The 13,034-nt window shown below is 44.7% G+C and overlaps 1 protein-coding gene across 1 annotated transcript; it reads left to right on the top strand.

Moving 5' to 3' along the window:
- The first annotated feature begins 5,856 nt into the window (after nt 1–5,856).
- Nucleotides 5,857–12,133, top strand: LOC120850121. Its single transcript, XM_040222486.1, has 4 exons — nt 5,857–5,938; nt 9,525–9,653; nt 10,167–10,274; nt 10,404–12,133. Exons 1-4 carry the CDS (start codon nt 5,857–5,859, stop codon nt 12,131–12,133), a joined length of 2,049 nt encoding a protein of 682 aa, XP_040078420.1.
- The last annotated feature ends 901 nt before the right edge of the window (nt 12,134–13,034 follow it).

Genomic DNA, 13,034 nt, shown 5'->3' with positions numbered 1-13,034 from the left:
GTAAAGGTATTTCGTGCGCACACACCACGCTGTTCGCGGTATGCTATAGTTTTCAGCAAGCTTTTCTCACGGGAAAGTCAAAGGCCATGAGGAAGCCGAAGGCAGCGTCTGTCTCCACGCCGGCAGGTCTTCCGGCTAGGATGGCGATCTCGTCAGAGTACACGAGTGCAGTGTTCCGGGCAACACGGTTGCGAGCATTCGACGGCACCATCATGGCGAGGGCGAGATCCGCCTCCTGCACCATAGTTCCCCGAAGCACGTTGTATCATGCTGTAATTTAGACTTCATTCGTTTTGAGGAAAGACTGCCGATCACCGTAAAATGCTTTGAAGCGTCGAAGATTAAGTGAGCAGGTTAAAAGATGGTAGTGTGAGAAAGTCAGTTCTCGTGGATGCACGGTTGGCGACAGTCAGGACAAGGATCATTCGGGCAGTGGCCGAAGTAGCGAAGACATAACTTTTTCACCCGTTATTTTCGTGGTTTGAAACAAACTATGTCTTAAACAATAATAGTGATTTAAAAAAAAGCCATGCACTTCTTTCACTAGGTTGCTTATACATCACCATCTTAAGACATTAACTTGGATACAGTCGATTGAGCGCTTGCTATTCTGAATCTACTCATTTTCCAATAAACGTCTTTCTGGGCGTATATACTAGAACATTGAGATCATAACGTAAACCGCCAACAAGTTGCAAAAAAAAAAAAAAATTTATAGCCACGAAAAAAAAACAAAAAAACCCACGTCTCTCTGGAGGCGTCCGAGAAGTCCGGTGGCAGTGCCGTTTTGTAGCAGGTTTCCAAGAGAATAGTCGTTGACCAATTGCAAACTGTAGCTGCGGAAGATACACACGCGAATGAAGAGAAATGGACAAGGCAGCGTTTAAAAGATAGGTTATGTTACGATAGCGTGCTCACTTGAGCCTCATGGAGAGCGTCAGGGCTTGCAGTACCTCCCCCAGGAGTCCACCAAAGCGGTCTCCGTCCTTTGTCCGCAGGACCACCAAGTGGGGCGCGTACTGTATAAACTCTATTAGACAAGCCTAGGTCTACGAAGCCATGTCGTGCCCTTTAGTAACTCTTTTTACCAGTCCCTTCTTTTCCTCACCATGGTCACACGGTATAGGTAACTGCCTATCGTGTGAGAGGCAGTCCATGCGGGCTGATAAAGAGCCTTCAGGAAGCCTCAAAGGAACAGCGATGCTTAACAGAACGTCGCTGCCACTCTTGAGATTTCCGGGAGCTTTCTTGTCGAGTTTCAGACCCTACGGAGTTTTTGTCACAAGCTCTGGGGGAAGATCGTCATCTTCATCTAAGTTGAAGCACGCTGAACTGCCAGTATTATCCGCATTTCTCATCTTGCAAGAAACTTCAACATACAGTTCTTCTCACAATATTTTACCCAACTTCGTTTTTTTTTTTTTTTGTATAACTGTACTCTAATTTAGGGAACACTACTTGTCCATCAATAGTTCAAAATCTCTATCATTCAATGATATAATCCACATTAAGTTTATATTCAGTTTGGCTACGCCGGAATCAGAGACAAGGGCCAAGGTCTGATAACTTACGGGAAACGTTGCAACCCGAAACATCGAGTCCTGCGTGGAGCAACTCAAACGTTGAAATAAAACTACGAGCTGCTTGGGTTTCGAATCGACGGCTTGACGATGCGCAGAGAGGTGCGTAAGTCCATCAAGACTCGATTGTTTGACGGCGTGAGATAAGGACACATTTGCACGACGATCGATACGCGCGAAAATGCAAAGCGTTCACTTCATTCTAATGACTTTCGGACTCGCGCTAGTGACTTCGCCTACGTAAGTGGCATATATAAAAAATATACCTTCATCGGGTTTGATAAAATATACCTTCATCGGGTTTGATACTATCATGAAGGGATCGAATAATGCAAGTTTGGAATGTGTCGTTTATCAAGCTCTGATGTAGGGCTATTCAATCTGTACGCTCCGACGCGCCTGCACGGTGGACTGGTGGTAATGAAATCGCACCTTTCACCCGTCCCTTAAACATTACTCAATTTCTGTCACGCATCCTCACCTTACCTCAGATACGGGGGAAAAATATACATACCGTCCGGGTAATGATATATTATGAAATACCTGAAGCGGAGTTCGATTCCGAAATCGACAATATTTTTCGAGATTGGCAGTATACTTGTTTCTGTGGCTCTCTAAGCACATAAACACCGATAAATATCAGATATAATAATCCTTAAAAGCTGTTTTATGATATATATTATTTTAAAAACATGTACTAAATCGCCGTTTTTCAGATTATGATAGAGCGAGAACTTTCTCCTATAAAAATGCAATGTATTTGTGCCAAGCTCACTCACCCTTTTAATTCGTTTTAAATTATGCTACATCGACTGAGCTATTTTACTCAAGTTTTCGAGTCCCACTGCTCAAACAAAATGACAAAAAAAAAAAAAGGGGGGGGGGGATTTATTAGTTACAAATTATGCGCCTCGATTCCTTACCGCCCGTAAATTTCGAAGTTCTAAATTTAATCCCCTCCTATATACTCGCTACTCCAACTGTCTATAGGCGGCGCCTGTCTAGTGTGATGGCTTCACTGAGAGACACAGATTATTCCCGCGTATGCGAGGAAACAAAGGTGTTATGAGCGCTGGTCACCGCTTTATCCTGAAAACAAAAAACGGTGTTTAATATTTACGCCAAAAGGCAGAACTAACTTCTATTTTGGATTGAATTTCTCGACATAGGTGTTAATTTAAATTTCTCTTTTAATTCAAGATGTGTCTCCCATCGTAGTTATTAAGCTAAAAAAAGAGGTTCGCGGAAACTTTATTTTGTGACACACGTGTCACAAAATATCTTGAAGAACTCAGTGTCTCTTTAAAAGGGTAGTCCACCGATTTTTTGAGCTACCTCAACTAACTATATTTTCTGACTCCCCGGCCTTTACTCTCTCCGGTATGCTATTTAGAATCGCGAAATTCATAATAGGTATTGCGAAATCGGCAAATGAAAATGATTCAAAAACCAACATTCAAATATACGCGCACTTTTCAGGGCCGTGACGTCAGTGGCAGGCAGGCTTGCCAGTCGAGCAAGCAGCCAAAAAATAGAATATGCCAATCATTTGTTCCGTGCTGGAGCGCGGGTACTGCAGTGAGCTTCCCAAGCATTCATTTGACAGCATGAAACTACTTCGAATCAGTTGGGAACAAAATCTACAGCCCAAAGAGTGAACCCCTGCCTTCCTCTGACGTCACTTTTTCATTGTTGCCAGTAGAGACTTTCAGTTGGAAAAACACGGTGACGACCAAAACTGTAAATTCAATAACTTCGCGAAAAAACAATATTTTGACCTAATATTTGGAATACAATTTTAGCTATGTTTGTTCGTTAGTTTAGCAAAATTTCAAGCAAATCGGAGACAATGAAAAAACCGGTGGAGTACACCTTTAAGGACAGACTTTTACACACCTTCAGAATGTTGTATTTGTTGAAAAAATAAGCGCTGATATTTGTGCGTTCTTGCTGCTTTTTCTCACTCAGATAATTGTCATCTGAAATATGAACTGCGGGCTCTTCAATGGGTTTTTGAACACTTAGATGATCAATCGCTTTAGCATTTATTCCAAGCACAATAACTAAATCAATCAAAATTTTACAAAATATCGCCACGGGTGATGAGTTTAGAATATGTTTACAAATGTATAAACTAAAAAAACGTTGTTCTCACCACAAAAAAAAAGGAAGCCGAGTTAGACAACGGAAGTGAGTGTTCTTAGAGCGCAGCTCTCAGGTGCCCGTCACCAGTGACGTCACGAGGGCCACAAATGACGTCACAAGGATCACCAGTGACGTCACAGGGGTCACGTGTGACGTCATGAGGGTCACCAGTGACGTCACAAGGGTCACGTGTGACGTCACGAGGGTCACTAGTGACGTCACGAGGGCCACGATTGACGTCCCGAGGGTCACGTGTGACGTCACGAGGGTCACGAGTAAAATCTCCCTCGTGAAATCACCAGGGGCATACTCTCCCCTCCTGCTGCTCAAGAGCTGCGTTCTATTTCGGCGTTACAATAAATTGTAAACGTCTTTCATAATTCTTTTTAGAGCAACGCCTGACGTATAAGACTTCATTTTACATCCAGAGTTTATGTCTATCTTGATAACGATATCAGTTTTTCACGTGCTAAAAGGAAAACAGAGCGAGACCTTTCTGTAAAGACCATTATGGTTAAATGGCGTATTTTTGTGATTGTGGCGTTTATTGGAGGCATATACTACCGCAATCTGTATCAATTATAGTACTATTAAGATATATTAATACGTAGTTTTTCAAGCTCAAACATAATTTCCTGCTAATGATCTCATTTCAAACGCGCAAATAACTATGACATGTTGAATAAACCTGCGACTGGGGCAGAAATGAACATCTAAGTCGAAGGAAAAGAAAAAGAAAGGGACAAGACGTCGTCTTGTCCTTTTCTTTTTTCTTTTCCTTCGACCTATATCTTCATTTCTACCCCATGCCTCAGGTTTATTCAACATGTTTAACATTCACTAGTTCGCCTGCACCCTTACTACATTATAGCTACGGCAATTCAAAGTTGAAAATTTATCATCATTTGCAGCGCTTTAAATAGCAAGTGATCAATTAAAAATAGTCTAAAATAAATGAAAACATTCTAGCTAGTCTGAGAAATTTATGTACAATGACGAGAATCGTGTGTGCTATCAAAGTCGCGAATTTTGACAATCGGCAAAACTTAAAAATATGCCACCAATCCTTCCGGACCAACTGCTGCTGCCCCCCCCCCCCCTCCCCCCCCCCCCCAAAAAAAAAAAAAAAAAATAAAAAAATAAAAAATAAATAAATAAAAGAATTTCTTAGCCTTTACAGTACTAAGCAACGCCTACCCACCTGCTCACTGCAGCACGTTCCGTTGGCGTTGCGAAACCGGTGAAACAGTAGTGAGTTTTAATACTGCATATCGGACGCAAGCATTGCGTTTGCGCTAATGTTGCGTGTTCGACACTACGCGTGTGCGGAGCCCAGAATTGTGGTCTTGAATTGGCGCATGGCGACGACGCGCATGCTCAACGCAAACGCACGGTGCTTGCGTTTGCTTCTATAAGCAATACTGAAACTCTCTAGTAAGGTACAATCCCGTACCGGCTGCAGCACTTTATTGGGACAGTGAAGAGCGTTGCTTGCATTGAGAAATGACTGTTGACTGTTCATGATCGCTAGCAGTTCCGCCGTGCCCGCTAAGCAGAAGAACCGGGGGACCTTCGCTAGAGTGTTTCCAGTTTCCGCCGCGAGAGGGCGAGCAATAAGCTGGAGACGCCAATAGTTATAAACTTGTGCTACCCTTGGCAGGTATTTTGTGACCACGCATGCATGCAATCAACCCTACTGCAATTTTCGTATCTAATGATCGATATATCCCTTAGCCTTGATAGTACCTGCACCTAAATTTCGAGCTCGGGAACCGACACAGAATATTTGGTTCCGACCTCACTTCCTTCGCTCCCCGACACAAGCCGAGATGTCGTGCAGCGGTCAGCCGCCACCAGCGGCGACGCCAGTCGTTATAGTCCGACACCGGGATCTACATATATCAGTCAGAATTCGGACACGGGACGTGATTCAAACAGAAGGTCCGTTTACCCTTTTGTTTCCGCATTCAGTCGCGAGTAGCGTGTTCCTTGACAGACGAGCCGCAACCGTAAATTTCTCCGCGTGCCTAGAAATAGCGAGAACCTTTAGGCTCGCTCCCGCATACTGATTGAACAACAGCTGGACGCTCGAAGACAATCCAAGCAGAGTCCGTCGCCCAGTTCAACAGCGATGGCACGGGGCTCGGTGTCTCTGTGGTTCCTGGTCTTCGTCCTCTTGGATGCCGCCGACTGGAGCGCTCTCAGTGGAGCCCGTAAGTGTCGGTTCAGCAGACTCGCAGGTTTACTCGGAAAGTTTATCGGTTAGTCTCGCGATGGAACTTCCACATTTTGGGGAAGTAAGGAAGTGCCGACTCTGCGAGGTGCGGACTAAAGAGTCAACAAAGTTCCCCGCACGAAGATAGATGGGGGAACTCGCGCGGGTGCAGGGATGTGCGATTGCATGGTCACCTTGAAACATTTTTTGAAGCAGCCAAACGTTCATAATGGATAGGTATGCCCTTTCCGGTGTTTACATACACGGAAAATCGTTTGTTTACTTTTTTAGCCTTTTTTTTTCTTTTCTTCTTCTAAAGATTAGTGTATTTGGGTGATCTGTTTCGGATGACCGCTAAAAACGGTTATTATCGGTGAAAGTCTCTAACAGAAAAAAAATTCGATAAAACAGTCCTAGCTGGTAGAAAAAAAAAAAGCGCAGAAATCGGTGTTTCTCGATTTTAACCGACTTTGTATCTTTAACTCAAACTGACGCCCACCGGTGTTTTTCGGTTAAAACCAGAAAGTCTACGGCCTAAGAATCACGTGTGTCGGCCGGACCAACTCATAGACCTTTTCGCTTTCCCATTCTTCCGCAACCGCTCATTGACATTTCTTGTTCAGCAGACAGTTTAGTAACCACTAAAAACCCTGCATCTGTTTCGTTGTGGCTAAAAAGGACTAGACGCGGCAACAAGACCGCTATGACAAGAGCCGTCCTAGTGCAAAAGAGCCCCATCGCAGCAGTCGTTTTTAAAGGACACGCTGAATTGCTTGAATGATAAAAGACAGCATGAAAATGCGTGGATGGGAATTTTCGGCTACAGAATTAATTGTAAACAAAGCAGTATTCTGCTCAAGTAATGTTAGAATAGAATAATTTTGAGTACCAAATTGAATATCTTCACCCAGGTTTCATGAAGCGGTACAATTCTTAATTCTTCTAGAGGGAGTATTTCCTTCAATTAATCGTGCGCATCAACAGAACTGTGCACGTATATATAGTTTTATCATAATCAGGCTGCGGGTCATCAACACGTTTCCCAAATAAAAAAGAAATTAGCCAAACTCGTTAAGTTTAATACCCAGCTTCCATTTGCCGACTGTTAAAGCTAATTTGCTTCGATTAAACTATTTATTTATTGGTTGTGTGACCAAATAACCAAATGCCCGCATAAAAATAATAAAACAATTTCATTAAAAACAAATTCTACCTACAGCCCAGCTATAACTAAAACATGAAAATGTACTCCAAATTAAAAAAAAAAAAAAAAAAAAAGAAACCGCATGATTAACAACGCAGGTAGCTTATGAGGACATTGCGCACTCACTCATTGCCCAAAACAGGTCTCATCTCAAACAGCGAGACATACTGTAAACGCGAGTCTGTCAATGTTTGGTATACAAATGTAGAATGGGATAGCATGCTGTTCTAATGTTCGCGTTGGCCCAACGCTATGACCGTATTCGCGTTGAGAAGCTCGCTAGGGGCGGCTCTGTTTTCCTCACTATGGGTATAGTGCAAGTGCTACCCACGCGGTTAAGTTTTAATTTCCACAGAGCATAGAAGCTTGACAGGGCGCGTGCTTGCACCAGCAGAGGAAGTTGAAGCATCCTCACTCTGGGTTGTGAAGAAATTCTACATGGCGATGATACCCTAACTTCTATCCGCGAATAAAACCCAAGCTTGCTTTTGGGAGAAAAAAAAATTAACTTCTGGAGCAACGATGGCGAAAATGTATCGCAATTTGGTGCATCACACATGAGTGAATGACGTTTTAGCAAACAGCACCATCTGAGCGAATCGACATTTTAGCGAATAACGGGGCCGAGCGTTAACCCACCCCCGCGCTGCGTTCACGCCGCTTCGCAGCGTTCACGCCGCTTCGCAGCGGCGGATCATTACAAAAATGTGAACCCACGTGGCCCATCTGAAAACGCCGCTTCCCGGTGGCCGACCATTCGCTAAAGTGTCTTTCGATAGTCGGCGTTCGCTAAAACGTCCTTCGACGAACTGAGTGCCACCCGGGATAATGTAGGCGGCGGGAGCGACCATGAAAGTCTCGGCGGACAGTGCCCAGGAGATTGTGTAGCGGCCGTCGACGCCATGTCATATGCTGCCCGGCTGATGATAGAAATTGAAATAATTTGCAAGGTGTGACTGGTGTACATCATCGAAGCCAACGGGCCACTTCCAGGAAACAGAAGTGCTCCTGCAATCTTCAAACAAATGATGGGGTCACCGCCCCTTTCGCCCCCCCCCCCCCCCCCCCCCCCTTCCTTCCTTTTCCTTCCCCTTAGTAACGCCAGTGACCACCATGGAGTGATTTGGTGTAAACCGAAACTAGTGAGGGAGGAATCCCGGACAAAAAGCTCACCGGACAAAAGCTCACCGGACAGAAGCTCACCGGACAAAAGCTCAACCATTTTTTAAGACCCGGACAAAAGCTCAGCAGGAAAAAATTTCATGTCGGTCTTATGGAGAAACCAAGTTTAGAGAAAAAGGCGATGAGCCTCCTTTTAGCGAATTCGACCACCGCGAAGCGGCGTGTACGGGTAGGTCAGGGCAGTTAACATTTTTGTAATGAGCCGCCGCAGACTGCCGCCGCGAAGCGGCAGGAGCGCAGCAGGGGGTTTGGGTTAACACGCGCACCAGTGATACACGCACGAAGCAGAAAAGCCTTTTTTTAAATAGCGTCCCCATTTTGATAAACGGCATATCTCTAAACTGAGGCTCTGCTTTTTCTAAACCGTGCTTCAATAAAACGTGCCCGTTCCCTAAAACATGTTTCGACGGAATGGCATTCGATCAACCGTAGTAAACCCTTGCATGGGATAGGGTACAAGTTCACCTAAAAATCGTGCAATGCCCATTGCGTCCGCATTTCTTTTCAGCCCGTGTTTCGCCCGGGTAGCGAAAAAAATGAGGTGAGCTTTTGTCCGGGTCTGTGAAAAAACGAGTGAGCTTTTGTCCGGTTACCGTGAGGGAGGGGGGGGGGGGGTACAAAGTTGCTTTTGGAAGCAAGTGTCATCAGCATGTTCGAAACAACATTTTGCGAAAGGCAGCACTGCCTTTCGCAGCAAAGCAAAATTAAGTTTCAGGCGTCTCACCATTTTCTGTCCATCTCCAGTGTGCACGTGCGAGCCTTCAAAACAAGGTAGGAGGAGAGCGTAGGAAGAACTAGAGTCACTAAATAAGCGTAGCTTTATTTAGTGACACTAAAAACAACTCTTCTCGCGAAAAAAAAAAAAAAGTCCATAGTTCAGACACGAGCAGGCTTAGTTAAATCCAAATATGCTAGTTTCTACTTGTTCACACACCGGCGACGCGAGAAAACGTAAATAACGGCGATATTTGAGCCAGCCTTTATGCGTGTGGCATATACCGATTTTGGTTGGGAAAGCTAGTTTTTGGCACGAATCAGTTTAGGTTTACAAACACAAGTTTCGTGGACATACAAAATCATAAAAAAATATATTTATCAGACTAGTCTGACGATGGCGGCAACCTCGTCAAGCTGTTGCTGCAGTAGCGTTTTGTCCGATTGAGAGAAATAGGGGATAATTCTATCTCGTTCGATGCAGGGGCGCAGGAACTCCAACAGCAGATGAAGAGAGGCCTGACGGACGACTTCCCCGAAGAGCCTTCAGCTAGGCAGTCTCATCTCAAGAGAGGCCTGAAACGGTATCAAAACGGACCAGGTTCCCTGGAAGGTGCGGGATCGGCCAAAGAGACGTGGCCCAGCCGAGAAACCAGCATCGGCCAAGAAAAAACATCAGCCATCGACGCGTATTCGGACGTTGCCAGCGACCAGAAGAGACGAAGGCATAGGGCTGGCTTAAATAGAAAATTTGCTCAAAGACATTACGCCAGAAAGCATAGCAAAAGTGCGCGTAAGCCGCATCGATCAAAGGCTATCCAAGAGACCGGGCTGAAAGGAAGAGCCGCTCCTCAGAGAGAAATCGGCAACATATTGGCGTCCGTTCCAGAATCACAAAAGGGAGTCGTGCCTGCTCAGCAGACAAATCTGATTGGAAAATCTGCACCCAGTCAAGAAGTAAAGGGCGAATCATTATCAGTACCGGAGACGCTCCAAGCAGCCGAGCCTGTTCATCAAACAAACATAAAAAGAGGTCCTAGTAGCAAGTCAGATACACCTTTAAAACTGCAGCGAAGTGCTCCAGCAATAGAAACAGGTTTGAAACGAAACCCTACTTCTGTTCAAGACTCAAAGAGCAATCCATTACGAGCCCAGAAAGCTATTCAACAGACAGGCTTGAAAAGAAAAGCTTTCATGCAAGGCCTTGGCCGCAAGACCGTGTCAGTTCACAAAGGTCAGCAAAATGCTGCACCACCCCTTCGCAGAGGCCTGGAGGGAAACTATGCACCTAGTCAAGATTCAGAAAGCAGGGCTCCATTAGTTCCAAGAACTCTCCAGTCAGCAACAAATTTTCAGCGGACAGGCTTGAAAAAAAATGCTTTAAAGAAAAGTTTTATAAACAAGACCATACCAGCTGGAAATGTGCAGCAAAAGGCTGCACCAGCTCTCCAAAGAGGTCTGGAAGACTGGCAGGGTAAGTCCTTACCAGTTCTAGAAGCTTCCCAAAAAGCCGCATCTGCTCAAAAACCAGGATTGAATAGAGCTGTCTTGAAAACCCTTGGCAGAAAGACTGTATTTGTTCGAAAAGGACAACAAGGAGTTGCGCCACCGCTTGAAGGAGGCTTGAAGGGAAGCGTTGTGCCACGTCAGAGCCTGAAGAGCAAACTTCCAACTTCAAAATCTTTCGTTGATGCCAAGTCAGCTCAAAAAGCAGGTTTGAAAGCAACTCTTTCTAACAAAAGTTTTGACAAAAAAACCGTGGCATCTCAAGAGATGCGTCAAGCTGCTGAAGCACTTCAGAGAGGTGCGGAAAAGAAACCTGCACCCAGTCAAGACCAATATGCAAAGTCTATATTGGTCCCAAAGCCAGTCACAGGAGTGAAGCGGCAGGTGGGAATCAAAAAGGCTTCTGCCCAAGCTCTTAACAGCAAACCTGTTTCCGCTCCAGGGCAACGAATAGCCACACCAGACCTTAAAGCACAAAGGAAAACAAAGTCCTACCCAAATCAAGTTTCAGGCGAGAACCCCCTCATTTCAAATGCACAGCAAAGTGTTCAGCCTGTCCAGCAAGCAGGCTTGAAAGGAAGAAGTTCCCCTAACCAAACCTTTAACAGAAAGTCAGCTCCACTTCCACAAGCACAAGGGAGCATCACTCGTGACCAGAAGGCTGGATTGAAAGGAAGAGCGGCCCCTAACCAGGAACTTGGAAGGTCGGTATCAGTTCCAGAACAGCAGAAGGGTGTCAAACCCGCACAAGAAACCAATGTCAAACGCAACTCGGCTCTAAAGCAGGTGCTCACCACAACTGCACCAGCAGCAAAAGTCCAACGAAGAGCAAAGCAAGCTAAGCAGTTGGGTCAGTTCCCGACACACATCAGCAATCACCAAGGAAAGACAGGCTCAAATAGAGTACCTTACAGGGCTGTGAAGACTCGGCAAATGGGAAATTCAATTCAGCAGGAAACACCCTCTTGGAAAGGCAAGACTGCAGGACAAGCAGGACTTCAAATCAGTCCTGTTGGGGAATATCCTAAAGCACTCGTTCATGAAAGCGTCCAGAAACAACAAGCTGCTTCCTCTTACATCAACAGAAATGTGAACGAGCTACAGAACTCTCAATACAAAACATCCCATTTAGTATCCAGCAATGAACTTAAGAAAAGTGGCAACAATGAAAATCCTGGTCTGGACATAGCTGCCCAACAAACACAAGGACACAATGCAAAGTTGGTGCTGCTGCAGAATAAAGAGACCATAGTTCATGGTAAAGCTTATACAACAGAATTGACAAAGCAACAGCCAAAGCATCATTTGCAGCAGCAACTTCAAGTTCCTGGTGGTTTCACTACATCAGTTTTGCAAGGACGGCAACAAGCACATAGTGGGCAAGCTGTACCAGCACTGTACCAAGAGGACCCACATCCCCACCTGCAACAGCAGCTGTCTCAGCATCAAGTTCATAGTAGGCAAGCTGCGTCAACTCTATTGCAAGAGCATAGACATCCTCAACAGCAAGTTCATACCCAGCAAGATTTCACAGCATTGCAGCAAGTGCACAGCCATCCTCAGCTGCAACAGCATGCCCAGCACTAATTGCATCAAACTCAGCATATGAAATACCCACTATATGGGACAACATAAACATGCAATAAAGATAGTGCATCAACACCTTTTGCTAGTTCAGAATGAGGGAAGCAGTATTTTGCCACGGCGTCCAACTGTAGCTTGTTGTATTATAGTTATAATTAAAAGAGAAAGAAAGAAATGCAAGTGTGCAACTCTTCGCTGCACATAACAGCTTAAAGGCTGTTCTGGCAGTTCTCTCATGCAAGGCCACTTGGGACTGGCCACTCAGTTGCAAAGCAGCCATGGTGCATAAGCTGCTTTGTTTCAGAAAAAATAAGCAAAAGAAACATTCTACTAGTCTAGAGGCTTGCCTACATTACTTGTAGGCTCAAATAGATTGGATAAAGCTGCTGTTGCAAGTGGGGACATGATACAGATCAATACCCTGTAGTCAGTGAGGTAGTGGAGTAAGCACATTCACATAGTATTTTGCAATTTACTGTAGTGTGGCCTTGTCATAGAAGCTAATATTTATTTGCAGTGACCCCCAACAGCCAAAGGTCAAAACACTAAGTAGTCCACTTAAAGAGACACTGACATCCCCCAAAATTTATTTTTTAAATTTTGCCAGGCAAGTCATTATGGTGTGAGAAGACTACCTGTTCAATATTTTGCTACAGCGTCACATATATTTTGAATAAAGTAAAAAATGCAACTACTCGAGACCGAAATTGGACTGGGGAGAAAGAAGAAATATAGAGGAGGAGAGAGTGGGCTGAAGTCACGTGGCTGTGCAGCTTTTTGTCTTTCTCCAACCGACGTATTTGCAGCTTTTTAGAAGCCACTAAAAATGGGTATCATATTTCTTTTCTATTCTTAATATTGTTTGTGTGCCTTCGATGACCAACGACTTTGATTACATTTGGTG

Source organism: Ixodes scapularis, unplaced genomic scaffold (genome assembly GCF_016920785.2).
Source record: "Ixodes scapularis isolate PalLabHiFi unplaced genomic scaffold, ASM1692078v2 PGA_scaffold7__128_contigs__length_106722199, whole genome shotgun sequence".
NCBI classification, from domain to species: Eukaryota; Metazoa; Arthropoda; class Arachnida; order Ixodida; family Ixodidae; genus Ixodes; species Ixodes scapularis.
Note: the sequence above shows the minus strand (reverse complement) of the source record. Positions and strands in the feature narration are given on the sequence as shown.